This window comes from Halichoeres trimaculatus, unplaced genomic scaffold, assembly GCF_033239565.1.
Source record: "Halichoeres trimaculatus isolate MK-OKI-2021-1 unplaced genomic scaffold, fHalTri1.1 fHalTri1_scaffold_11, whole genome shotgun sequence".
NCBI lineage: Eukaryota > Metazoa > Chordata > Actinopteri > Labriformes > Labridae > Halichoeres > Halichoeres trimaculatus.
In genome coordinates this window covers 26,267,919-26,295,584 of record NW_027437189.1, presented here as the reverse complement: position 1 = coordinate 26,295,584, position 27,666 = coordinate 26,267,919, and the positions used below count along the sequence as shown (strand labels likewise).

Below are 27,666 nucleotides of genomic sequence, written 5' to 3'. Positions count from 1 at the left end.
AAGTAAGTTAAACAACCATTTATTTTACAGTTTAAAATGTCCTCATGGAGGAACAGCAAAATACACTTAAAATGAAGATTGATCAAAAGACAGTTTTCATAATCACTGTTTTAAGTTTTTTTTTTTTAAGTATTTTTTTTCTTATTTATAAAAAATTATAAGTGCCTTCAACATAACCATGAGAGTATTCAGCTTGCAGTCAGAAATATTTACATCACAAAAACTGACAAGCATGGTTTTACTTTCAGCATCGGTTTCACACACATCACCTCCTGTCTCTCTCAGACTGCTTTGTTTTGTTGCACAAAACAAAAGCAAGGACCCTGAAGAAAGACAATAATAAGGGGAGAAATACACAAGAGCACAGATTAAGGACATTAGTATGTACAGCTTGGCTCAAAAAGACATTTAAGGGGAGACATGGAGACACATGATCAACACATCCATTAGCGGCATGATATTAAGTTCAAGTCACATTCTTCGCCTCTATGATTTGACTTTACCCTTTAAGATTGAAAATAAAACATGCTCTAACACATCTGTCATGAAGTCAAAAAACCTCAGTTTACAAGTCTTCATATGTTAGAATATGATTTTCAGACAGCAGGGGGCAGTAGAGGACCATACTAGAGACAGAAAACAAGACCACAAACAGAAAAGCAACCCCCACAATACAATGGTTCCTTCAAAATGAGGATACAATTATATAATGTAAAAAGCACTGTAGTTACAGAGTTGGGTTGATGTAAGGTACCAGAAAAAAAGGAATCATGTCTGCCCACTGAGCAGCAAAATACAAAGTCACATATGAAAATAGGTTCTGATTCATTTCAGCTTCAAATACATTGTGTGTTGAGATTTTGCAAAAAATGTTTTGGCACAGAATCAATAACAACAAAACATTATTTTCCCTAGAATGTTAGAACTGAATCCATTACAGGTCCTTTTCACCACCCCCATCTTGCCCCGAAGAAAACAGACAGAGAGCTCGAGATTTGATGATCCGTCTTGTAAAATAACTCACTTGGTCTCTTCGCATTGCTTCAGTCTTTAAATATTTATAATATTTACAGTTTCACAACTGCCCACAATACCCTTAGGCTTAAAGAAGATGCAAACAAAAATAAACAAATTAAATATTCTTTTTACAGTCCCCTTTTGAGGCATTAAGTGTAAACTGTACAACTCTAAACGTCCCCTCTGGAGTCCCTGGGGCCGGGAACACCTCGGGGTGGAGAGTTGGGTCTGGAAATGACGTAGAAGTTGGCTGATGGCAAAGGAGCAAAAGCAGAATGATTGATCAGGCTGAAATGATTCTTCATCATTTTCCAGGCAATGGTTTTCTTTTAACTTGCTCAAGCATGGCTGATCACAAGAGTCATTCCATAACGTGTAATTTTTATACTCAAAGCTGTACAGAGTTCACAATTTTAGTCTTAACATAGTGCAATGACTTCTCACATCGTTTATCTTTTTAAAAAAGAAATTCACAATCACTTTATGAAGGTAAAAAATATCCCATAGGAGGGGTCAATCCATAGCTGAATGGATGCTATGAATTAGAAAAGGCTATGCACAACACCTCCAAAAATGGCAAGAATGAAATGAAAAATCAGAAATGGTCCTCAAAAATCCTGTTCGCCCCTTCAGGTCCTCTCTGTAAAGGTTTAGTTTTTGAAAATCATTGTCTTTGACTTAAGGACTTGGTGAAGTGAAGAGAAAAAAGGTGAGCACGTGCTAAATAAAATTTTTACAAAAAGTCAAACTCATAAAAACATGAGGCAATTCCAGTTCAAAACAACTGGACGAGTCCAAAACGGCTGGTGTTGGCTTTGTTTAGGAAAACGATGGAGGTAATCAAACAGAGGCAATGACAATCATGAGGTGAGGAGAGATGCTGGAGATGCTGTTGAGAAGGTCTGGGGCCAGGCGAGACAAGTGGCACTCAGAGAATTCACACGGAGGGAAAATCTGTACCACGTAAGCTGGCTGTGAGGATGATAACGAAGAGAGGGGGTTAATATTCATCTCATCACACTAAGAAACAAAAATGTAGACGTTCAGAAGACAAGTAATCAAGAAGCACAAACCTGATTGGAGCCAGGATTGGGCACATTAATGATGCCAGCTGCCTGTTTGGCTTGCAGGTAGGTGATGAAGCCACTATTCAAGGCTTGGGTTTGGCCAAGGACATCTTCTTGGTCGCGACCACAGGGTAGAGCCAGGAGCAAACAGTAATCATTCTCCACCTGCCATAAATTATTTATTTTTAATCAAAGTGCAAAGGTTTGCTTTTAAACATATCTGTAATAGGAAAATACAAAAAATAATGTCATCCAAAGAAGAAAGCCAAAACACTCACAGTCATTCTGCGGGCCACACTGTCCAGCTGTGAAGCCTCAAGTCTCATTCTCTGGACAATCCGGAGAAGAGGGCCTCCCTCTGGGGGAGGCAGGGAGCGCTGGGCCAGTATGGTGTTTCCAGAAACAAAGTGCAGCTGGACAGCAGCCTGGTCGTTCTTCAGTGCCAGCAGGCCTTGCCACATTATAGGATACTTCTGTGAATGGAAAAACGGACAATCATTTTAAATAACTTGCTTTTTGGTCTTGTCATTAAGTTTTTCTCTGTGTTTGATATGACTGATTATTTTGTCTTCCTACCGTTAAAAGCTGCACCATGTCAATGGAACGATGGCCTGAATGTTCCAGCTTAGCAGTGCGCTGTGGCAGCAGGGAACCTGTGGGAGGGACTGCTGGCGGAGGTGTTGGCAGGAAGGTTGGCGGACCTTTCTGCAGAGATAGATCTGGCTTGTGAGTAAGACACATGGGGGACGTCATAGGAGACTGGTACGAGGGTGAGAGTGCATCCCCTGGTATTCGGGAAATGTGTGTCAGATCCGTCGAGGTAGCGTGGCGAAGATGGGAACTCTCAGGCTTGGAATCACTTCCTCCCCCATGTGACTGAGACATTTTATCCCTGTGACCCAGGACAGGCTCTGGTGGGACCTGATTGAGAAAACAAACCAAAATAATTGAGCCAGATGTATGATTAAGAGCTACATGAAAATAATACAATGGTGCAAAGTCAACTACTAAAGTAAATGGACTGACCTGTGAGGACGTAATGCCTTGGCTGGTTAGGTTGTGTCCTGATGAAGACTGTCCTGGAAACTGGGATGTGAAGCCTCTCATATCCCGGTACACTGGGAAGGAGCCCACGCCTGGTGGATGCATCAGCTGAACACCATGAGAATGTGGAGAGACCATGACAGGACTTGATGTATGGACTCCCCTTATTCTGCTTTCACTCATGGGTGGATGTATCAGCTTCCCTTCAAGTGATTTGAGAGACTCTTTTGTGGACAGCTCAATGCTCTTTCCCACTAAAGGACTCTTTGATGGCCCAGAGATGTTGCTTGATGTAGCTGCTGCAGTCTCTGAGGTACGAGACTGCCTTGCTTCCACAGTGACCTGTTCTCCCAGTTGCTGGTGCATTAGCATGCGCTGGTGCATGTCTCTGTACTGGTCCATGCGTATACTCGGATGGAGCCCGCGATGCTCGCTGTGAATCATCATTACATCTGATTGGAGCTGGGGCACAGATGGTCTGCTAAGGGCTTGGTTGAAGTGCCTGGTGTCCTCTTCGTTTCCACTGCTTCCACCACCGACTGATACCGACCCTTTGGGACTTGAATGAGACTGCAGCACCATATCCCGAATAATATTAGACTGGGGTGTAGTGGAGCGCTGTGAAGGTCCTGTGTGGGGGGAAGACAGAGGATCTCCTCTCCTTCCATAGTTTATCCCAGACATTGGTGGGGTATTCATCCTGGCCTCATGGGCCATGGACTGTGAGACACTGTGAGGCTGCATTATTACAGAGGACTGCTCTGAGTGTGGGTGATGAATACTTGAATGATATGTGGACATTGGTGGAATGCCATGACCTAGAACCACAGAAGTCGCCCTGGGGGAACTGCTTGAAGGACAGGCTTTGACAAAAGGTAGAGGGGACTGAACAGCTGTTCGTGGGGACTGGGGTTCTTGCTTAAGGTGTAGAGCTGTCCGATCAGTTTGAGAACCAGGTGTGGGGCTCATGCGAGGTCCAGATAGTGATGGGTGGTGTGGACTCATGATCGGGCTGAGGTTAGTCTGTTGAACAGCTTTGCCAGTGTCCATTTTTTTAGTGAGAGGTTCAGTCCCCAGCCCTCTTTTACCATGTTGATGCTGAATCACAGCTTGGTTGTACATCAAGACTTGAGAGGAACTAACAGGCTGCTGGAACATCTTGACAACACCTCCTGGTGATGTTGTGTGATATGGAGCATCACATTTGTCGCTCCCAAGGCTCTCCTGCTTGGTGCTTGAAATTACAGGTTGAGAGTTAAAAGACTGCCCTGTCAAGAGACTCCCTGGGTGCCCATACGATGGAGCACTCGGGACGACTTTTGGGGTGGCTGACTGAGATGATGGGATAACTGGGTCTTGCTTTATTGAAGATTTGGACACAGACTGCTGGAACTCTATATCCCCAGCACTGGCTTGAGGAATTTGACTAATTTTGGCTCTCATCCTGTGAGGCCCTTCAGTTTTCTGTCCAGAGTAACTTAGGACAACAACACCCTCTGATGTATTGACCCTCAGACCAGGACTGGAGCCTGCACTGTAAGGAGTACTCTCAACAATGGAGCGCCCTCTAGTCCCATCTTCAACCATATCAATTCCATGGTAACGATTGTTCTCATTGGAGTTTGATCTAAATTTTGGCTTGGGTAAAGGTGTGCCAATGCTTCGGTTGCTGAGGGATATTCGAGGTGTCTCCTCAGTATCATAAGGCATTGGAATTCGACTTATAACTGAGGTAGTAGGTGAAATAACCGTATGCTGGGTTTTCTCGCTACAGTTCTGTTGGGATTCTGTCAGTGGAAAGGGTTTATGGTGTATGGGCTGGGGAGGTAAGGGTTGTCTCTCTACAGGATGTAACTGTCGTGATCCCAGTTTTTCAGAGGGGTTTTCATTCTCTGACATCCGTGAAGGATCTGAGAGTACAGATGTTACTACAGTTGAAGGTATAGAGTTGCTGTTTGATGCAGACACATATTTAGGTTCCATAAGGATTTTTCTCAAGGTACTCGAGCTTGGATCAATATCCGAGGCCTTGGTATCAGGAGGCATTGGAGGATTTGATGAAGGGGTTCCAAGTGTATTTGAAGCTGGAGTAGAAGGAGTAACCACTGTCACATGGCACGAGGGAGCAACATAGATTCTACTTTCTTCAGTTCTAGGCAGCCAATCTGGCGAGAGAGACATCTTGGAGGGCCGAAGCAGGGGTACACTAAACTGGGGTAATGGTTGTGGGCGGGTAGGAGCTGGGGCAAGTGTGGGGGTTGATGGCTTTGCTGCTTGAGGATCTTTTTTAGAGCTGGAGATGTTGCTTGTGCCTGAATGAAAAGCAGATTCTTTGGGTACAGGCTGCTCAACCTCAGGCTGTTCTGCTTCTTTGGGTGTGTCTACAGTTATAGCACTTGTAACATCACGCCTACAAGTTGCAACAGCAGTGACCACAGAAGCTGCAGCTGTAAATGTAACAGCTTTCGAATTAATGGTTTCTGGGTCCTCTGGGATTGACTCTGGTAACTTGTTTGGTGAAGGTTCAGGTTGTGAAACGACCTCAGAGACATCTCCCTTCTTGTTAGCAGCCCCTTTTCGACTTCTGGATTTCTTTGGGGTTTTTGCTCTAACTTTACCAGCTTTCTTGGGAGTTTCAAGTAGAGGGATATCTTCTGTTTCCTTAGACTCTGCTAGTGCCCCCCTTGGGCTGGGAGTGAAAGGGCCCTCATCCGAGTCTGTAACAGGAACACTGTTGATTACCATGTGTGTTTCATTTTCTATAATTTCAGTGGATGAGGGGGACACCAGGGGTTCAGGGGTAGGAATGAGAGCTGTGTAAGTAGAAGGAGCAGGAAAGCTATCTGCTTCTGCACATGACTCTTCAGCTGTAATGGAATCAATAGCAGCCGCAAGTTCAGTTTCACTTGCAGGGTTAGCTGGCTTCTCCTCCTCAACCTCAGCCTCTGGCTCTACTATGACTGGAGGCAATACAGTAGACTGCTCTGGAGTTGGTTCTTTGTAAGGCCGAGGAGGGTGCTCAACTGTAAGTTTCGCAATGTTTTCAACTGCCTGCTCGAGCTCCATCTGTCGTGCAAGGAGTGCAGCAGCTGGGTCAGCGGGAGGTTCAGAGTCTGATAGGATATCTTCTGTTTCCGGGATGTCTGGTTCCTTTGGCTCTTTGGGAAAGCTGATGATTTTTGTTTCCTCACTCTCCTGTACGTCTGATTTGGATTTCTTGACGGCTCGGGGTTCAAATGACTCAGGCTCATCTTCTTCTGAGCGAAGTAAACTTTTTACATCGTCAACACTCACACGGATCTCAAGGTTTTTCAGGCTGTGTGATTTATCTCCCAAGACCTGCTTTGTATTTCTTTTTGGCCTTGAGGTTTTAACTTTAGGACTCTTTTCAGACTGTTGTTTTCTCTCTGAAGAGCTGGTATCTGATGCTTCATTATCCCCATCAACAGTTTTCTTCCCCCCACACTCCCTTAAGTCTTTTTCCTTTCTTTGCAACTTCCCCAACAGTACTGAATCAGATTCTGGTGTAGGCTCTGGCTCATTGTGACCTCCATCAGGATGTTCAGTTAGAAAAGCAGTGCTGCCAGACTGTTTGTCTATTTTGCTGCCTTTCTTATTCGCTGCAGCAGATAAAGTGAGTTGTGTCTGTTGCACTTTCTGGGTACGAGGTGAACGCCATCCCTCAGAGGCTTTCTCAGCAGCCTCTGCCAGGGTCGATGATTCTTTGGCCTCTGTCTCATCTTCTGTCATTTTCAGCTGATCAGTCTTAACTGGTGACAGATCCTCACTACGTTTGACTCCTCTCTTAGGTGGACGTCCTCGCCTTGCAATTGTGGATGGAATCTGAACGTCTTGCTGAACTGGCTCTTTGTCAGCACCCCGTTTGCGCATGGAGCGAGGTGACTCAACCACCTCTTTGCCGGCTTGGTCATCTTCATGTAGCGTGGCATAAACTGACCTCACATTCCTGCGGCGTGTTCTCCCATGGATCAAACTTGACTCAAGGTTTTGCTCTGTATCTGATGCATGACTCGGTGACTTGGATGTGGATTTAGTCTCAGATCCTCGAGGAGATGAGGCCCTTTTGAGCTTTTCTCTATCAATTCGTTCACTCTTTCGAGTTGCTGGTTTCTCTGTGGCAACATTTTGAGAGGGTTGTGATGTGCGTGATACTGCCATTGGTTTTGCCCTCTTATTTTTTGTCTGTCTGCGATTAGGAAAAGGCTTTATTTCTGCTTCTAACTCTGGCATACAGGCTTCACCATCAGTCTCAATTTTATGAGATTCCTCTGATGTTTTTGTTTCTTGACTTTCTATTTTAGGCTCTATATTTATGATTTCTGATTTGTCATCAATCTTTGGATAGTCAGGGTAACTAGATTCTGCAGTTTCTTTCTGAAAACCAATTTGGGAACCACCGGGAGTGGGGGGCTTTTCCACCACATGGGGATTATGTTCAGCTGCCAAACTATTTCCAATTTTCATTTTGGGTTCAATCAATTCTAACTTCGTTTCCATTTCAATTTCTGGCTCAGCAAGGATCAGCGGAGGGGTTATGTTTACCTTAGGAGCAATGTGTTTGATGTCTTCCAAGGGGAGAGTATGAGTTGGGGGAAGCTCAAGAACTGGCTCAGATTTTTCTTCTTTCACCAATGCTGCAGGCGGATCTGATGATGGTGTTGAGGGTGCTTTCTTTTCTTGTGCTGGTTTTTCTTGCGCAGAGGTCAAAGGGGAAAGTGACAATGTTAATTCGGGGCTGGCTGATTTTTCATCAGCTTTTATTAGTGGTTCAGTTTTCTTATCAGACAGCTCATTGTCACTACTCTGCACTTCTTCGCTTTTAATCCCCACCACAACAGACTCGTTCTCTGTATCGGGGGAAAAATGGTCCTTGTCCTTTTGTTGTTGAAGCTCCAAAAACCGACTATGGAAAAGCACTATGGGCTCTTGCAGGGTGTCGCCTGTTCCAGGCTCTGACTGCACCTCAGTAGGACCTGGCTTTGTTGAAGGTCTAACAGCAGTAGTTTCTGGATCTTGATCTTTACGACCAAGATGCTGTAAACGTCTTGAATCTTGTTCAAAGATCGAGCTGTGCAGGAATCGAGAGGCAAACAGGTCCTGACGCTCCTGGTCTTGTGGCTTAAGTTCTTCCTTTTTATCATGCAGCTTTTCTCCAGACTGTGTAGGAGTCTTCTTCTTTTTCATGTACCAAGAAGGGATAGGTCGAGGAGCGAGCTCTACCTTATCTTTATCTGAACAGCTGTGAGAAACTGGAAAGCGTGAGGGAAGAAAGGACCAATTATCTTCTCTGGAGGAATATAATGTTTTGGCTCTTTCAAGAAGTGCTTTTGTATCAGGGGTTATCGTTTTATCCAGTGCAAAAGAATAAAACTTGTTCTTTTCCAAGGAGCTTGAGAGCTTCAGGTCCGTCATCCTCTCATCATGTTCCCTGAGGATATAAGACAAGGAACTGTTTGACTTTGGACAGATGTGTTTGTTGTCTCCATCATCATCTGAATCAGACTGAACTTCTCCAGGTTCCAGATCCTGGCCGAGGCGTTTGTGGATGCTTTCACGCTTTGAAATATCGCTTGGAAAAGTCATTTCCATTCTGAGTGAATCAGACTTCATGCGTCTTTCCCAGCGTTGCATTAACTCCTCGTCACAGCTGAGCAGGTTTGTCTTCAGCTGCTGGAGCTCAGTGTCAGAAGGCTGAAAGTGTGTGGCTGTGAGGCCAAAGCTGTTTTTCACTGACTCTGTGTGTGGAAATGATTTGTCAGTTGTTGGAGATTTTCTTTCTTTATTTATGATTGACACAGAGATCTGGGCAGTCTCTTCATCATCATTTGCTGAAAACTGTCCATGCCCTATTGAGGATGTTAACCTCTGATAAATGTCCTCATTCAGCTTTTGGTAGCTGGCATAGCTGCGTTCCCTTTTTGAATTGACAATTTCAAAGTCAAAATTCTTTAATTTCTTTCGTTTAGTGGAAGAGAAGTCATCACTGGACTTTTCCTGTGGCTTTCTAACATCGTGTATGATATAATCCTTGTCAAAATCACAAGTCTCATTATTTGGTGGATTTTCATACCTGACTAACTTATCAGGATCACTGATCTTTGTGTGGAGCCACTGACACTGTTCAATTTGTTTGGGGCAAATATTATTGGTGTCAATATTCCCAAAGTGTTCATCTCCATCATCTGAGTCGATGCTCTTCCCTTTCCCTTGCTCGTGTTCAGATGAAGCCTGTTTCTGTTCTTTGAATTCTTCCAAATCAAGGCTGCTGTGATCTGACACCTTCATGTGGATGGGACTCTTCTCACTTTTAGAGCTCTCTAATTCCATTTTCAAGTACGAAGAGTCTAATTGTACACCAGAATCTTCAGGCAGGTCCTCGAGCCGTGACTGCCGCTCCAACAAAATGTTTACTGAGTTGCTGTCACAGTCTCGTCCATCTTTAGGACTGTGAACTGAAACCATCTTAGCACATTTTTCTCTGTGGTGCTCCTTTTTATGCATCCCTTTTATCAAAAGGTTCTTATCCAAATCTGTATCCTTTGTGTTATTCCACAGTTTATGAAGTCCAGATCTGACTAGATCTTCCTCATTATTTCTTTTCTGACGATCAGTTTTTCCAGAGTCTTCAAAACGCCTTTTTCTTGCAGCTAAACGGTCCATATCCACAGAAACACCACTCTCAAATCCCATTTCAGATTTTCCATGCTTTTTGGATTTCACTTTAGCCTCCTTTTCAATAACCTCCACCAAGCTGTGCAAGTTTTTGTCTCTGGGAAGCTTTCCATGCTTTGCAACATCCATTTTTGATGATTCCAGTCGGAATGGAGGGCTCTTCTGGTCAGCTGTAGGTGATGCCAGTCTAGGACCATCGCTCCCAACCCTTGGAAGTGGTTTGTCTAAAACAGAGTGACCTATCAGTTTTCCTTCCTTTTCTTTAACACGTGTTAGCTGCACAACACAGGGCAAGAGGTCCAGCCTGCCTTTACTTGAGCCTTCTTTTGCTATTTTACTGTTTTTTGTTCGTAGGACAGACTCAGGGCTTACATCTCTCTCAAGTTCAGGTTCCAGCTCGCATGCTTGTAAAATAGGTGATGCCACTTTGAGCTTCTTAAGCCTCTGTTTTTCACTTTTGTCCTTGTCCCCTCGATCTTTCCGCCCAGCTCGCTTCTCCTTTTCAACCAAATTGGCTCTTTCAACTTCAAAGACACGATCCTTCTCAAGTTTCTCAGTTTTATTGTACCTCTCAGTTCGTGCCTTTTCAAGTTTTTCAAATCTTGGTGGGGAGATGGAACTGCAGCTACCGCTTCTTTCAGAAGATCGGCATCGTACACGACGATCTGAATCACTTGGAATCCTTTCAGAAAGTGAAGGAGATGCCGTAGGGCTAGCAGGACGTCTGGGGGCAATGTGAGATGGACTTTGGCTGCGCTCAACAGTCCTCCTTCCATGATCTCGTCCACGATCGGTTTCAAAGCGCTCCCTCTCTCTTTCACGTTCCCGCTGCAAATAGCTATATTTGCGAATGTCCTGCTCATACGGGTCAGCTCTGTATTCTCGATACTCCCGGGGATCTTCGAAGTACTGTGGATCATAGTAGTCTCCCTGATATGGGTCCCATTCAGTGTAGAATTCCCGACTCCTGGAGGGGTATTTACGGCGTGGATCCTCGGTGTATGTTCCTGGTGTTCGTACATTTTCATAATATTGTCTCTCAGCTTGAAATTCATATTGACTTCGTCGATCATCCCTGTGAAAACAAAAAGAAGCAGGCTTTAAGTATCTTCATCATTAAACAATTTTAAGACAGTATGAATGAAAAATTACTCTTTAAGCAACCAACACAAACCTCCTTTCAGAAAGAATGTCGTAAAAGTCTCGAATGTCCTGGCCAGATGCCTGCATTGAACGATAAAACGCCATCTGACTCTCCTGATTGGCAAAATCCACCTGCGGGAAATACAAAGTGTGGTTTTCAAAAGTTTGTCAGGTATAAAGAACACATAGCATCAGGAAGCAAAATTTTAGGGAATAGCTTTTAATTTCTTACCTTGATTTTACTGCCCCCTATCTTCCACCCCTTTGTGTCTTTGACGGCAGCTTGTGCGTATTCAATGTTGTTATACAGGATAAGGGCCATTCCTTTCATTCTGTCAAACACAACCTACAGAAGAAAGAGGAAAATGGAGCCCCAAGCTGCAGAAAAGTAAACAATGGGTAACTCTGAGGGGGAAAACAAACATGCTTACCTTGACAACGTGTCCATAACGGCAGAAGTGACGAGTCAGAAACTGCTCGGTCGTATTTGACGCTAATCCATCCAACCACACACATGTTGTGGGCATGCTCTTTCCAAAGCCAAGCTAAGACAAGAGGAAAAAGGAAAAAGGAAAAAGTTAAATCAAACTGTCCTCATAAATGAGGCTGAGCATGGCTGTGAAAGACTGGGGACGTATTGAAGAGCCAAGATTTAAAACTTAATGAGAATAATAACCCTCACCTTAAGTCTATTGTTACCAAGATACTCTCCATCCATCTTCTTTATGGCCTTACAGACACTGGCGATGTCACAGTATTGTAGAAAGGCATACTGGGGGGCTCCATTCACCTTCTTAATGTCGATGTCCTTTGATGATAAGGAGAAACAGTATGCTTTCAGGGACTATGATAATCCTTCAAAAAAAGCTGATTCTGAAGCATTTTGTTACTCAAACTTACCACTATTTCTCCAAAGCGTTGGAAGATGTTTAACAGGTCGTGATAAGTGGTTGTTTTCTCCAGGTTTCCAATAAATAATGTCCGTGTGGCTTTCGGGTGAAACTCATCTATCCTTTCATCCAAGGGCCGAAACTCATTTTCGCTCTCCGTTTCTGAAAAAAAGGATGGTCATCAGAATCTTCTACAATTTCTCAATAATAACATGTTCTTCTGATACCCAGTTAAAATTTCTGGACTAACCAGGTCCAGTCCAGGCTGTGACTTCAATTTGCATCCCAAAAAAAAGCTTTCCCTTTGATGCTCCAAGTGCTTTCTCTTGGTCCTCTTGCTGTCTGAAGAAGACGAGCCCATAGCGCTCCTCTGAAGCTCCATGGATCTGAACAGACGTGACCTTTCCATGCTTTTTAAATTCATGGAACAAACCATCCTTCAGGCTTGTATCTGCAGAAATTTTATCAAAAGGTTTCATTGAATAGTTTTACTCAAAATAGTACAAAATTAATGAGGATGACACAATAGGGAAGCTATCTGTACCATCACATCACAAGAGCATCTTATAACTAACCTGTAGAACGCACGGGAAGATTTTGGACCTTAATGCCAAAACTTTTTCGTGGTTCGTCCTTGTCAAGGGAGGATAAAGGAAGAGCTGAGGGTGCAGGAACAGCAGCAGACTGCACTGAACGTGCCGGGGAGTCATCACTGGAACTACTGCTAGAGTCACTGTAGCAGGAGAAGAACACGGATTTAGACTTTGCTCCTTTTTTTATCTATTGTACGTAAAAGAAAGTGGATATTTTAAGATACTGCCTCAAAAATCAAGTTGTGGATATTTACCATGATATAATTATTTCAATACGTTTTGGTAACAAGCTGCAATAAAATCACAACAAGGTGTCTTTGCTTTTTATAAATGCAGATCAACACGTCAGATTTACATCTATATTGAATCTAAAAGGCTGCATTCTGCACATGTTTAAGGCTTTTTTGTGATCAGGGATGCATATGAATCAAAGCTCATGCAATCCATTACACTGGGAATATGTTTTCTCTAGTAAAATAAAAGGCAGCCTCTCAAAGCTCATAAAAAGAAAAGACCCTCTCTCTCTCCACGGTTCACATCTATATACACACCTTGTGTTAAATATAAAAACAAAATGATTTGCACACCCAGCGGGAAATTCATGGCTGCCTACACTATTTTTCTCTCAAACCAGAGAACATGTGTGGCTCAGCTTTCTAGGCCCTCTGCTGTTTATTTCCTTCTCACTTTCTCCTCCTGTGCTCAGACACTCCCGGAAGTGCTGCTGACGGAGCCTGGCCTGTGGGAGTGGGCAGGCAGCCAGCACTGGCCAGAAATTTCCAGTTCCAACTGGATCTCACGGAGGGGGGGAGCCATTACCCATACACAGAGGTAGGCAGTGAGAAAAATACACCAGCCGTCTCCTGAAATTCCCCCCGTAGCACTACCTTGTCAAACCACATGTGTCGCTACATGCTGTCAGAGATGTCAGCCTGGCTGTGGCAGAAGCTGGTGCATGTAACCAAAAAACAACTGGAGAGATGGAGGTGAGGTTCTGTAGCAGAAACAATCATACGTACAAATATACCTGTATCTGTAACACTGCAGACATTTTTTCAATCCGCATAACATGCAAACATGTCAAATTTAAAATAGAGGTAGGATCAGAGTCACTGGAATGAGCAAAGAGAAAACACCTGGTTGCTATGATGGACAACTCGTCACATCATATTAACCCAGTCACATCTTGTTTATGCTATGCTATAAGCTCTGGTACCTTTACTTGCATTTCTCATGCCTTGAAAACCATTTTATGCATTTTATCAACAAAAAAAAGAAGTTTTCTCAGATATGACATTGCTGTTGATCCTGATCAAAAACATTTTAAAACAATACCATCACAGCAGCCGCATTGACCATCTACAAAAACTCACAAAACTGAACGACCTTAGACACCTCAGTGATGACAGCAGAACAATAACAAATGCTCTGTAAAGCAGTTGCATGTGTGCTTTAGAGGACTTGATAATACAGACAGCAGAGTGGACTTTAGCTTCCAGAAAATGATCAGTCATTCTGAATCAAATGGGATCAAGACCATAGTTTCCAAAACGTTTATAATTATAGCAGCAATACGTGGCAAAGGTCATTTTCAAGGTATTGATATTCAAACAAAAGCCTGCTTCCAACAACAGATTTTCCACTTGCAAGAAAAAACAAGAACAAATGATCTTACAAATTTTGGTTGAGCCAGGACTTGCAATGTAAATACTGATTTGAATGTTTGCAAATTTACAACATGGGTTGGGCTACTGAATTTGGAGTCTCTAATATGCCAACAGGAGGACTGTACATATTCCTCTTTCTCTTATGAAACAGTTTCCATTCGTACAAAAGCTGTAATAGTCAACCATCACTGTCTGCATCTCCCCCCTCAGTTTCACTGTACTGTCCCATCTCACTAACGTACACAAGCCTACAATATGAAATATCAAAGGCAACTTTTAAATGGGAAAATAATGCTGTGTCTGTCTGAGGAAGATACACAATGACCAAGTATTGGGAAATATTGTCATAAATATGTATGGTGTTTGGTAAATCTCAAAAAGATGAATGTGATAAAGAACAGATTCTGCATTGAGGGATGTTGAGCAACTCGATAGGAGTGCCTGCTAACTATGACAGAAATTAAATGCACATGCGTCTCTTAGCTTGTTTAAATAACTTGTGCTTTTTCTTGAAAAGTGTTGCAGAATTCCTCAGAGCTAAATCAATTTGGAAACAGAGGTCCCCATTCGGAAAAGCCAATCTGTTTTAGTCAAGATGAAAGAATGTAAGGCAAATTGTTCACGTGGTCTAACTTCTCTTCTGTGCATTAATGGAGCGTGTAACACTGAACAAAAATTTGAATTGTTGCAAAATTATATAGCATGACAATATGATGAGTACTCAGTTTGAGGGTTTGGTCTGTGAATCTTTGTAGCTAAAACAGTGAGCTTATTTCTCATGTTTGTAGAATCCAGATATCAAGTAATCTTACCAAAGCACAAGCTACAGCTTTCACAGTTTTAAAACAGAGAAGCACAAGGTTTGTTTTATTGAATCATTTAACACTCCATATTGTATCATATTAGCTGTAATAATTTATAAATGTGTAAACCCCCTTTACCAACTATTTATCTTTAGATTTTTTTCCCTCTTTCACCTGAAATCTAGTTCCCTATCGTATACTTGAGTTAACCATGACACCTCTAATTGAATTATCAAGGTCCAGAACCAACTCTCAAGAATCCTGTAAGAATTTTTTTTTGCATCCTGGAGTGGAAATGGTGAAAAACAGCAGCCTAGATCAAATGTTTAAAGTATACTATAGACAAGTAAAAATACATAATATTAAATACATAAATTTTGAACAGTACACAGCATGCAGAGACCCCTTTTGAAATACTGCCCAGCAAAGGTTTTACACTGGATAGCCCTAAGGTCAACAACAGCCATGCACAAGCATAGAAATCTTGCCAGCCAGAGTCACTCACCTGCCACTCGTGCTGCTGCTGGTACTGCTGACTGAGTCTGAACTGGAGGAGCGGCTTCGAGAGCCTGACCCACTGTGGGAGCGTGCAGGACGGGTAGCCTGACTCGCCAGTCTCTGAGGAGAAGGATTCCTTGAATGTGTTGAGTGTGGAGACCGGCTTCGACTGTGGCGGTACGAGCGCTCCCCACGCCGACTTCTGTCCTCCCGGTACAGGTCCCTATGAACCACACTGGCCAAAGTAAAGGGTTCCCTGGTGCGAGGTTCATAGCGAGGCTCTGGTGTCTCAAAACGGCAAGGACTCCTGCTATGGGAGCGGTAGAACCCGACTGCACTTGATGTAGATCCTCCGCTTCCCCCAGAAGTGGCCCCTGCTGATCCACTAGTCCCTGTGTTGCCCGCAACAGTGCTAACAATAGTTCCACCAACTCCTGATGACACCGTGGAACTGCTTCCACCAGAGGTACCAGACCCGCTCCCTGCGGCGTTCAGAGTCCTGTCTCTTGCATCCCGGTAATAGTCTGTTTCATAGTGCCTCTGGCGTTCAAAACTGCTACCAGGACGCTCATGATGTCCGTAGGCACTGTGATCATACGCCCGGTCCCGACTCTCAGCCGTCCTAACAGACAAGGAGAGAGAACAGCATCATATTGCAGTTTCGTTTTAGGAGGCTTCTGAAATCAGACAAACAGTTACGATCAGGCGTCAGTCTAGGGTTTGCCTGCAACAGACAGGTGGGAAGAAAGGGACACTGAGGTGTTTAGAAGAGACTACTTCTTATAAACCTACAAAAAGGATTTTTTCCAGGTTGCAGATTGATGTGACCATTTCAATAACACGCTGTTTGAAACAACTGAGCTTCAGGTCTTCTGTTTTATGTTTTTAAACCATTTCTGTCATTGCTAAGACTCCATCAGAGCCTTCAGCTTTCATATAAAGCAAGAAATTAGTGTTTGAATAGCTGTCTTTAAATACAAAAAATATTTGAATTTCAGTTTTCCTGTTCAAGTATCGTGAAATCAAAACAGATAACCTGTTAACTATTCTGTATCTTAATGTAAGATGCAAGAAATAACTGCCGTAGGAAACTCAGAGGTTATAAGCAAAGAGCATGCATTCAGAGCTCAGAAGGACGGAGGTCTGCAGCTTATTACAAAACAGTGAAATTGCAGGACATAACAGACTCACACAAGGATTACTTGTGTTCAAAAAAGAATTATATGAGAGATTCGTGCCTTCGCTGCTTGGCAAGACATTTTGCTCTTGTAACATCAAGCAATTACAACAAAAGCCACTTTTTAAGCCGTTTTATCGTTTATCTGAGAGGCTTTGTTCAAGGTTTTTGGAGGTGATTTATGACAAGCCTTTTGTCTGTCCTGTTACACAATTTGACACTACTTGTTCTGCCGAAGAGTCTTCAAAGCATCTTTTATGAAGATGCTCATCCGAAACAGTGGTAATAAGAACATTCTGTTCAGACCTGCACATCCTCCTACTGAATAAAGCAATCAGAATTTAATTTGGTAATATGACTGCTGTGTCATTACAGCATATTACCCAACTCCCTGTAATGAGCGGGACAGGACAGCAATTACCACTGTTTGAATTCAGATCAAATTATAATCAGCAAATTAGCCATGATGTTCCAACACAGGGAATATTATAGTTAATATAACTACAGTTACAAACCCTCATTAAAGAGGCCTTTAAAAGGGACATTATGTTTTATTTGTCCCTTTAAAGTAAAAGGAAGAAACAATCCTACAACAATTAAATCCAATTTAAATTTTGATATTTAATTGCAAACCAAAAAAAAAAAAGTCTATTTGCTGATATAAATAGTTACACATTTATGAGGGACTGAAAAATATACTACACCCAACCCTGCAATATAAATTGTTAGGTAGTGTATTCATAAAAAATAATTTGAGAAAAAAACTTTGTTTCCTACAAAGATTACTCTGAGGAAAGTTCTGACTTGTATTTGAGATTAAAAAAAATATATATTCCTAACAAATTTTTTGACACAACTTATAGAAATTCTTATTATCAAATTCTTATAACTTATAAAAATCCTTAGGTTTGTTGTATAAATTCGACCAAATCAGATTTTAAAGCTACAATGGGCAAAAATAATGCATTACAATTTTGGCCACAATAAGAAACTGCATGTCTCTGTGAACATTAAAGCACCTGTGAGGAACTTTTTTGTGTCAGTTTTGTCGCCCCCCTGTGGACCTTGCAGTCTTTGTAGATATTGTCCTGCACTTGTGTAATTACTGCTGTTGACAAAAAAAAAAAAAAAAAAAAAAAAACATTTTTTTTAAAAGCTACATGAATCGCTTATTGAGAATATTAGTCACAAAACACATAATAAAGCTCTATCAACAGTATACAATTTTTATTTTATCTGATACCTATCCCTGCATCAGTGTTTTGCAAAACTAAAAATAACAGTATAAAACATTAACTTTTTTTGTTATTGGTCTTGTTTGCCCTCATAGGTCATAAAAAAGACATTAATATTGATTTCAAGAAACTCATCAGCAGCTTTAATCAATTGCACCTTGAAATAGACGTGTCTGTGAGCACCTGCCCCTTGATTCAGATCATGTCTGAATCAAACAACCAATTAGGATTAGCTTTTTCATCATGAGCCAATCGCAGCGCCTCTGTTCAAACAAGCATCATGCAGCTTCTATGGGACTTGTGTATCTGTCTCAGGCTCTCTCTGCTCAGCTAAGGATGCCGACAGCAAAGCGGATTTGAGGCACACACCACTGGTGATTTTTATTTGTGTGTGTGCTGTATATAGATCAGCTGTGAGTTTCAAATCATCTAAGTCTGACATAACCAGCTGATTTGAAGTTACGATTTGTGGTTGCTGTGGATGTTTGGTGCATCACCCAGTAGGAGGGGTTTGGTTGCAGAAAACGAGGAGGCAGAGGAAGTCTTTTTTTTTATTAATATTGAAACGTTCATAGTGCTTACTGCTTTAATATTTTGATAATGGTGCACAGCTGCAACATGCTTTAGTTAAAAACTTAAGGGAGAACAAAAATTGTCACTGGGAATTTTCCTTGTTGTTAATGGATCATAGTATCCAGATCTTTTGACCCTTTGATCTATTTAAGCCACTAGAGATGTTTTTATTACATCTGTACAAGGATCCAGTTATAAAGATTTTGCTTGCTCTAACTTGCTGCCAAATTGTAAACAATTGTAAGCAAAAACTGAAGACAACTGAAACCTGAGGATACTTCAGTTTACAGTTTATCTCATTTAAGGAATAATAAAAACAGCCCATTGCTTTTTTTTCTCTTTCTTTGAAAACAGTGAGCATGAGAATATTGATATCATTGTTTTAGACATCGCTTTGCTAAGACATTGCAATTTCAATAAGCCATTTTATCCTTTGATTTGTTTTGTTATTTTCTTACTTTCTCTGGCTTTAAAATTTGAAAAGATATGCAGCTGAGAGTACAACTAAATTTTGCTGCTTTGTTTTATTTGACATTCATAATGATGACTTCAGGTTGATTCAGTGGAAACATCTGTGTGAGTACCAGTTAAATAGCCCATGAAATGAGTAGCCTCGGTCTAAGCAGAGGAAACAGGTAAGATGTTAGGTGAGGCAGCAATGGAATATTCCGGCTATTTCTCTGATGATACATAACTTAAGCTTTCCTCTGGGTCAATGATGCTGTTTGATGTCCCTAAAGGTATTACAGTAAATTATGTGAAACATCACTTTCAAAAATGCCCAGCGCGACCTTACTACTTGAAAGTATTACATATGTTTACTCTCATCTTTCTGGCACTCTAGAGTGAATTTTGATGGATTGAATTCATCACCAGAATGTTAGCCTTTGAACCAAATGTTAAAACTCTTAAGCATGTTAAAGCCTTTGACAGAATTTTTTTTTCTTTCCTTTTTCATCCACGATATGCACATTAAAAAATTGGGTGTGTATCTTGTATAAATTGACAACATCACTCGCTGATTTGGTGAACCGGGAAATTCCGGTGAGAGACATTTGACATAAATGTAACCTGCAGCATTCTCGGTCATAACTAGAGTCTCTCATCGTGTCTTTGAACAAAAGGCTTTAGCCACAGGGCATGAGAACAAAGGGTTTCATGGGATACACTCAGTATCCTGGATGTTGTGGATAAATTGGTTTAGGAGACTCAAACAATGTCTACATCTCACTGCACTAGCCATTACATACAGTGGGGTCAGGGGCAAACTCTGTTTCATCTTATTTGATTTCATCGTCTGTATGCTGGATTCATGAATAACATCTATGGCAAAACAGTGTCTGCTGTGAAAGTGATGGATTACCTTGACCCCTAGATGCTCTCGAAAATGCTAATTTGGTGGCGCAGGCTCACTGCTCAATAGATAGCCTTCAATTTCACTTCAATTTCACTTTATACAAAACAGCTTCTACATTATTCATGGGGCTTAAAAATAATTCAGTTAGACTTTTTGGCAGAATTTCCATCAGTGTTTGATTATTAGTCTGCTCGGGTGCATGCTAAGCACATCTACTGTTTTCAGATTATGTGAACAGCATAATTACAAGGATGCATCCCAGCAGCATGCTAAAAAGGCGCCTAGGATGGGAACACTACCTGCATATGAGATCTAATTTAAATTTTAGAAAGCGCTAAAACACTTGTTAAATCTACCTCTGCCACGCAAACTAACAGTTGAATTCTGCAGCTGTTATCTGCTGATGCACAAAGCATAGTGGTTGGGTTGGGGAACAATAAAGAAAACGTTTTTCAACATTATTCTTTTGTGACTGATGTAGTATATTTACTGCAAAGTCAATAAAACTGCATTAATACAATTTTGAGCTTAGAAGGTCTTTTTTGTTTGATAACAAATATACAGTCATTTTATATTGTTATGGAAAAGCCCTGCTAGTTAATTTGTAAAGTCCACAATAGTCTTTTAATCAGATGTTACAAGAGCCTTAAAACTACAGCACTATGACCAAGAGGGAATCTCTGACTGCTGTCTACGTTTGAACCCTCAGACTCTTTTTCATGACTTTCTGCCTACACATGTGTCCTATCAATTACAAGAGGCATCTTAACTCAGATTATTTATGCATGCTTTATCTCTAAAAATATGACTCTAGATGTAAACCTTGTCTATGTCAGGAGTTAAGCTGTAGAAGAAAAAATTCATTTTGTATCTCCTGACAGGTTTTACAGTTTTCCCACAGCGCGTGTTGCCCTTCAAGAGGTGGCCTGGTGCATTTTAGAAAAGCAGAAAGGACAAAAATACATCTAAAACTAAAACTTTTCATGATTGACAAAAATATGCTGGTTAATTTGCGGTCGTGAAAAAGCAATCAATCAATCATTTATTCATCAAATTGCTTAGTGAGCTTTTTTTTATTTTAAGCCCAGCTGTCCAAACCTTGCAGATTTATTATTCAGTAGTGATATCTAAACTGTCTGGTATTTTGCTTGTTCAATATTCGACATATCATTCACTTACAGTGTTTTTTTTTCATCATCTCTGTTAATTACTAAAAAAAAAAGTAAGAAAAAAAAACACTGTTAATTACTAAGAAAGAAAAAGTAAGAAAAAAAAAATCTTGGTCTATGAACTTGTCAGCTAGAATGATTTTATTTGAAAAATTATTATAAATAGTCTGAATGGTTTTGAGTCTTTGGGAAACCAACTGTATTCACTTATATTTAGACACTTTACCTTTGTACACTCATTTTGTTTTCTAATCTCTATTTTATATGTCAATGTAAGAGAAAAAACTTTTAAGTACTGAATCCTGCTTTTCACTGCACATAGTGAGTGCACAACAGAGATTCAGAAACTCATCATATAGGACTTTTACAGTTCGGCCGTATTCATTATAAAAACAGAATGGGCTTAAGGTGGGGTCAGGCGAGGGGAAGCAAAAGGAAAATAATACAAGGTAAGGAACAGATTTCTGCATACGGACACACAGGCAGTAAAAACAGTCTATGTACCAGCTACTTTGGTTAGTGGGGAAAATGGAGAGAGACAGGGGTTCAAACTAGGGGGTTAGAGAGGACAGCTAAAATACACAGGGCAGGACATACCAACCTTTTGAGAGAGTGGTAACTTGACCTATAATTCCACATACAATCTAGGGAGATAGAACTTTGTGAGCAGAAAAAAATGGATAAAAATGTTGAGTGGAGGGTGAAAAAATGAAGCAAAGGTGTTCCGTTTTGAAAACGTAATCCTCATCTTCAGGGAAGTGAACATTGTGTGCTCAGATGAGCTGGAGTGTCCCTCTTCATTAAAATGATGAAAACAAACAAGGTCTTGTATGGATCCAGGCTGGGATGCTTTGTATGCTGGAAAATGTCACTTTAAGTCCATATATCCATCCAAATGGGCAGGGTGAAAAATCAAGGTTGTGCCTGAGTCCAGTAAAATGAATATCCAGGGTTTGGCAGCAGTGGCAAAAATGAAGTCTTGGGTCTTGATTTGTAGTCTTGCTCCATCCTCTTTGGTCACACGGTGCTCAGCAGTAAATCAGTCAAGTCTCTTTGGAGGAGGGATGGAAATTAGGCCATGGCTGATGAAGAATGAAGAACATGTCTCTTAATGGTAATCCAGATACTTGGTCATGGACATACTGTATTACTCCCAGGTTGGAGATCACTCTTAGAAGTATTGAAGCTCTGAAGTTTTCATGTCTGTTGTCTGTCTCCTGTACCAGCTGATGGACCTACATGCAGTCCAAACTCAAGTCGAGTCACTAAAGAAGCAGTTCATGGGTGCAACTTGGTTCTTTGATCACTATGGGATTATATCCAAGGCTTAGTTATAGTTCCACATTCAGGAAAGGAGCATGTAATCCACAGACATGAGGTAGGTTATCTCCATCAGCAGCTCTACGGTCTTTATTTCCAGCATTTCTTCTTTGAATTGTACAATCCAAACATAGTCCATGTGGGTCCTCATTCAATCTGCAAGTCTCTGTTGTTTCGAGGTAAAAAATAATCTCCACAAAAATAAGTAGGGATAAAAAGTCATTTGCTCACAAGTGTTTGTTGTCTCTACTGGGTTGAATAACCAGTAGAGGTCTCCCAATACTCAATTTGTAATGCCCTGATTTTAGAAATAATTCCAAATAAAAACAACAAAAAAACCCAAACCAAGAAAGCAACCCATACCTTTAGCTTGACAGTGTATCCTTATGGCCAGCGTTAATCCAACAGAGGGGAATAAATATCCTGTGTAGGTTATCCACATGACTCCAGTGAACACCTCCGTGAGGGGTGCGTGATAATCGAAAACCAAATTAGACTAATCCAAACAATGGTTTCTTATATAATGTGTGCTCTTGGTTGGGGTGAGGATGACATTAATCCATTGAGCAGGGCACGTAACTCCAGATTAGGGGAATCCCAGGGATGGCTGGTGGACCACTCTCATTTTTTTCGATTCTTGCCCTCTCTCTTTCTCTCTCTCTCTTCAGAAATCTCCAATAATCCTGGGAAATTTTACGATTTCCAATCTTTGCCCCGCATTTTCCGAAATTGATATATCCACCTCACAGAGATGTTTAAACTCACAAAGATAATCCCCAACAGCCATTTAAACCACTGACTACTCACGTGAGTATAATAAAAGATAAACTAAACATGCTCTCACCTAAAAAATATCTTGTTGTCTACCTGTGAGTATAAATCCAGGAGCACTAGCGGTGCGCCATGGACTTAAGAGGGGATCCCTATGACCATGAGCTCTCCTCTCCCCCCAAAAAAACAAGTAAATGAATAGATGATGGGAAGATGCTTGGGGGTAAGGTGTTTATCAGAAACCACGGTTCCCCCTGCCTTCAGAGAAACTTTGTCCACTTACCCGTCTAGTCTGCGTTCATAGCGTCCATCTCTGCTGTGAAGCGACGTGGGGGGCACATACACGCCCCCCCCTGCCGCCCTTGTGAACCCTGATACATCCCGGCCACGAGAACCTAAGGAAAGACTATCGTCCAGCCCCCTCGCAGCACTGGGGATTGTGCCTGGTTCATTGTAATCAGTGCGCAGGTCTCTGTCCCCCATCTTGTTGATAGCATTGTGAGCCTTCTGAGCACTTTTAATGTCCACAAAATCCACAAAGGCAGCAACTCCACCTTCTGAACCTCGCTTGGGCAGGACCTTGACACTCTCCACGCGTCCATATCTAAAAGATAAAACAATGGAAAACAAGGTTATCAGAAGGTTTGGAATGCAACCATGTTGCACCAGTGTTTATGAATCCCAGACAGGATGTTTGGTTGGAATCTTTGAGAAAAAATGCCATTTTGAAATGATGACACCTTTTCTTCCTTTTATTAAGTTGTGCAGTACCTAATTGTACGTAAATGTGGACTGATGTGTTTGGGGTTGTGTATTATGTGTATGTGTGAATGCATGTGTGTGTGTGTGTGTGTGTGTGTGCCTGAAGAGGTGGTGGGAGGTAATGAAGCTTTGCTTCGCTTATTCTCTGCTCTATAGCACTTTCTTGCAAGGCAACAGTAACCCAGCAACTGGATGTGAAACCTTGGCATATTGCATGTTAATAAATGCTTATATTGTCTAAAATTAGCATGTTTCAGGGAGGAGGGACTCTGCTCAGCTTATAGCTGTGGTAAGAATACAGATGAGGTTTGGCAGCTGAGAAAAAATATAAAATTTTCCTGATTTGCTGGGTCTTAAAAAAATCAATACATGTGGATGTTTAGCTCCTGTTGTTTCATTCTTGTATAGCAAATTAATGGAATTATAAAACACCATCCCTCTTTTGCTTAACCAAAACAAATAAAATAAATAAAGTTCTAAAGATAAAATGTTTGTAATCTTTGCATTTAAGAGTAAGGATTCAATTACTCGTTTAAACGCTTAAAAATGTGTCGTTAAAAATATCTGACTTATGGTGAGCCTGTTACATGAGATTTATCACCCCAGTCTAGGATTACAAAGCCTATCATCTGCATGCGCTGAGTTTTCCCTCCCAAAAACCTTCGGGGAGTGAATTTTCGCCGTCCGACAGAGACAGTAGGGTGCCCATAAATTTATTGGCATGCCAGTTCCCAACATTGAACAGCCTCCGACGCCATTTTAGAAAAGCTGTTCACACTGCTTACTCATTCTGCCGTCCCCCATCTTCAATGACTTCTATCACACATTGGGCTGTCATGCACCTGCCTGCTCGGACTACCTCTGGGTTAACGCTGGAGCTGAGGCAGCATGCGTAAAAGGATCCGCCGACACACTTTCCCCTCCGCTTTTGCAATAACATGCTGCCAGTCACCATCCCCCAAACAAAACCCAATGCACATCATACTGAAAGCTAATGTAAATAAAACGGCATATAGGTAGCTCATTATTGTGCGGTCTACAGGGGCTGCAGGAATCAGACACGAACCATATTTGTGGTCCACTCGCTGCATCCGCCTAAATTCTGAAACAATAACTCACAGTACGATGCCAATATTTTATTTCTGTTTACATATTGTACGCTATGTATTTGTTGTCAGCAGTAAAAATAGGCATTGTGCTATATGGTTGCAAATTTTGCCCAACAGACGTGCGGGAATTATGTTAGTGATCTAGCAGCTTTCGTCCGATATGGCGACGCCTACACAGTAAAGAAGGGATCGTTGCTGATATAGGTAGACTATGATGTTTTTCGGCAGTCTGCTCTCCAGCACATATGGACGGAGAGGCGGGCTGCTATTTCCTTGACAGCCGAGCAGAGAGACGCGAGAGCGCGCAGACAACCGTGAGAGCCTCACATAAAATCATATTTTCATCTTCCCCTGGTACATCATTAACAATGCCTTGAAGCTTTAAAATTGCTTGTGTTGTTTTTCCACTCTCACAATCAAAGTAGAAAGAAGAAATCGGGTTTTATTTGCATTTTGTAATTAAATATCTAATTTCCCTTCTGATCGCGCTGCAGGCTGTGCAAGTCAGCAGCTGGGGGAAGCATCGCGGCTGTAACACAGCACAGAAAAAGCATTTGTGTGATCATTCGCGCACAAAGTAAACAAGAAACCCACTACATCGTTTCAGTGTTGCATATCAGTAAACAGAGCTGCCTGTTCAATCACAGTTTGGAACAATGTTGCAGTGTGAATGGCGGCGTGATGTCGCGTCACCTTTCAGATATCGCTGGCTTGTGTTAGGTAAAGAATGGACCTGGGTCTTGCAACATGACAGACAGCAACAAGGTATGTCAGTTAACTGCACCGTGTGCACAGGTCCGGGATAGAGCGCTAAGCTGAAGAAAAACTCGGGTAAAGTAAAGTGAAACACCGGGTGACTGGCTGACTGGCTCAGGAACCAGAAAACGTAAAGCCACTGATTTTTAGTCCCTGCCAAAGATGCAGCCTGTGAAGCGCACAGCTTGTACGAACAGCTCGCCAGGTAGGCTACAGTTTGTTTACATTGACAGTATACAGAAAATGAGTATCTTTTACGGTCGCCAGGTGCAAAGGTAATTTTCTCAGGGAGTCAATGGGATTTGACATCCACACAGCGTGAAAAGCCAAAGTAAAGTTATCACCTCTCATGCAAGTTAGTATCCGTGTCAAGATGGCAAAACCATATGTCCGCTAGCTGTGTGCTTGAAGCGTGCTAGCCGCTTTTATCTAAACTGAACTGCACCACAGAGTTGTTGCTTGTGGGGGACTGACAGCACAGTTGCCAATTGGGACTTTGCTACGGGGAACCTCCTGCTTCCTTCATCCCGACTTCTCTAAATGTGACACAACACCGAGAGATGCTGTCCGTGCACACGTCGCTACACTCAAACACACACACACATAAACACGCACACATTCACGCACACACACATATCTCTCATTAATGTTTCTACTCACCGCTTGAAGTGCTCAATGATTTTCTCCTCTCGTACATTTTCGGGTAAATTTCCCACCCATAAATGTCTGGTTTCCCGGACCATACTGTGTGCTCCTGTTCCCCTATCATACAGATGAGTTTGCTATGCCAGTTTCTTCCCGTGCAAAAATGAAAAGATTTGCAAAATAAACGCTGGACAGGAACGCAAATACTCGGCGCAAATCATTGACTGCTCGTTGTGACCCAATGTACAGCATTAGGTTGGATCCCCGCACGCTGTTTGATACTCTTCTGTTAAAGCGCGATCTTGCACCTCATGAACGCGCTCCGGACTGTTCCCGTGACTAGGCGCGTCCCTGACACCATGCGACCTTTGGGTGTCGAAAGAAAGCATGTAGCTTCCTAAAAAGATGCAGCAACTTCGCTTGTAATGAGAGGCACACCGCGCAGGCGTGGCTTTGTGTGTGAACTTCTTTTTTTCTCCCCGATGAGATAGTCGAAGCACCTGCGCATGCGTGAGAAAACCCCTGGTTGAATGAAGGTGCTTTGACATCTGAGAAGCTTTGACTCACAGGAGGATCCCATCAGGCACACTGGGATACTTTGCATACAGTAAAACTAAAGCAGTGGAACACAGTTTGATGTATAATTTTAAAGACATGTATTTATTTTGCAAGATTCTATTTTATCAATGTTTAGAAAATGAATCCCCCTTTTTAAAAGTCAAGTCATTGGTCATGTGCTTAAAAGTAAGCAACAGAGGTTAAATACCCCCCAGGCTAATAGTTTGTTGAAGTGTGCTAATAGTTATAATTACAGGGTTTCATTCACAGCACATAGTGTGTGAGGACAGGTTCAATCCTCCAGTGAACCTTTAAAAAAATCAAACAGATGATTAAACTTAATGTTACACTTCTGTATTTATCTTCAAGACTCAGAGTTCAGCTCCCAAAAGTCTCGCAGAGCTACATTGGAAAAGTTGATGAATTTAAGTACAGTATGCTTATACCTTTTTTTTAATCTTGGGGGGAAATTTGTTACTTTTAAACCACTACTTTGAAAGAGAAATATAGTTTTGATCCAACACATTTCTATGAATGTCCTAATTGGCGACTGGTGCTCTGATGAGTTTTTCCTTTCTTTTCAGAAACCTGATTCAAAAATCATCAAACTGTACTTGTGTAGTTCAGGGGAAGTTTGTCTAGGTGGTGTTGCTGTACCTGTTGTGCATCTACATGGTTGAATATAGATCACATGCAAAGCAGAACATTTCTCTGATCAAGCAGTTAATGCCCATATCTGTAGTCAGTGCTGAGAGTTTCTGAAATGTTAAAATTTGTATTGTTTTGAATGTTAGTTCAATCGAATCAAACGATTAAACT

General features: G+C 41.7%; 1 protein-coding gene across 2 annotated transcripts; it reads right to left on the bottom strand.

The window, feature by feature from the left end:
• On the bottom strand, window positions 1–26,702 carry spen (spen family transcriptional repressor). 2 transcript variants are annotated; one of them, XM_074681858.1, is made up of 15 exons: window positions 26,305–26,702; window positions 23,301–23,621; window positions 15,423–16,037; window positions 12,430–12,587; window positions 12,105–12,305; window positions 11,865–12,016; window positions 11,647–11,772; window positions 11,396–11,509; window positions 11,197–11,310; window positions 10,996–11,096; window positions 3,111–10,896; window positions 2,661–3,005; window positions 2,363–2,557; window positions 2,091–2,249; window positions 1–1,989 (listed from the first exon to the last, which is right to left on the bottom strand). In XM_074681858.1, the coding sequence occupies exons 1-15, from the start codon at window positions 26,385–26,387 to the stop codon at window positions 1,858–1,860; spliced, it is 10,602 nt and encodes a 3,533-aa protein (XP_074537959.1). In that variant the 5' UTR covers window positions 26,388–26,702; the 3' UTR covers window positions 1–1,857. The 2 variants fall into 2 exon arrangements, with proteins under 2 accessions (XP_074537959.1, XP_074537960.1); XM_074681859.1 differs by lacking the exons at window positions 23,301–23,621; window positions 26,305–26,702 and adding an exon at window positions 21,528–23,274 and having other exon boundaries at window positions 2–1,989.
• Window positions 26,703–27,666: the final 964 nt, after the last annotated feature.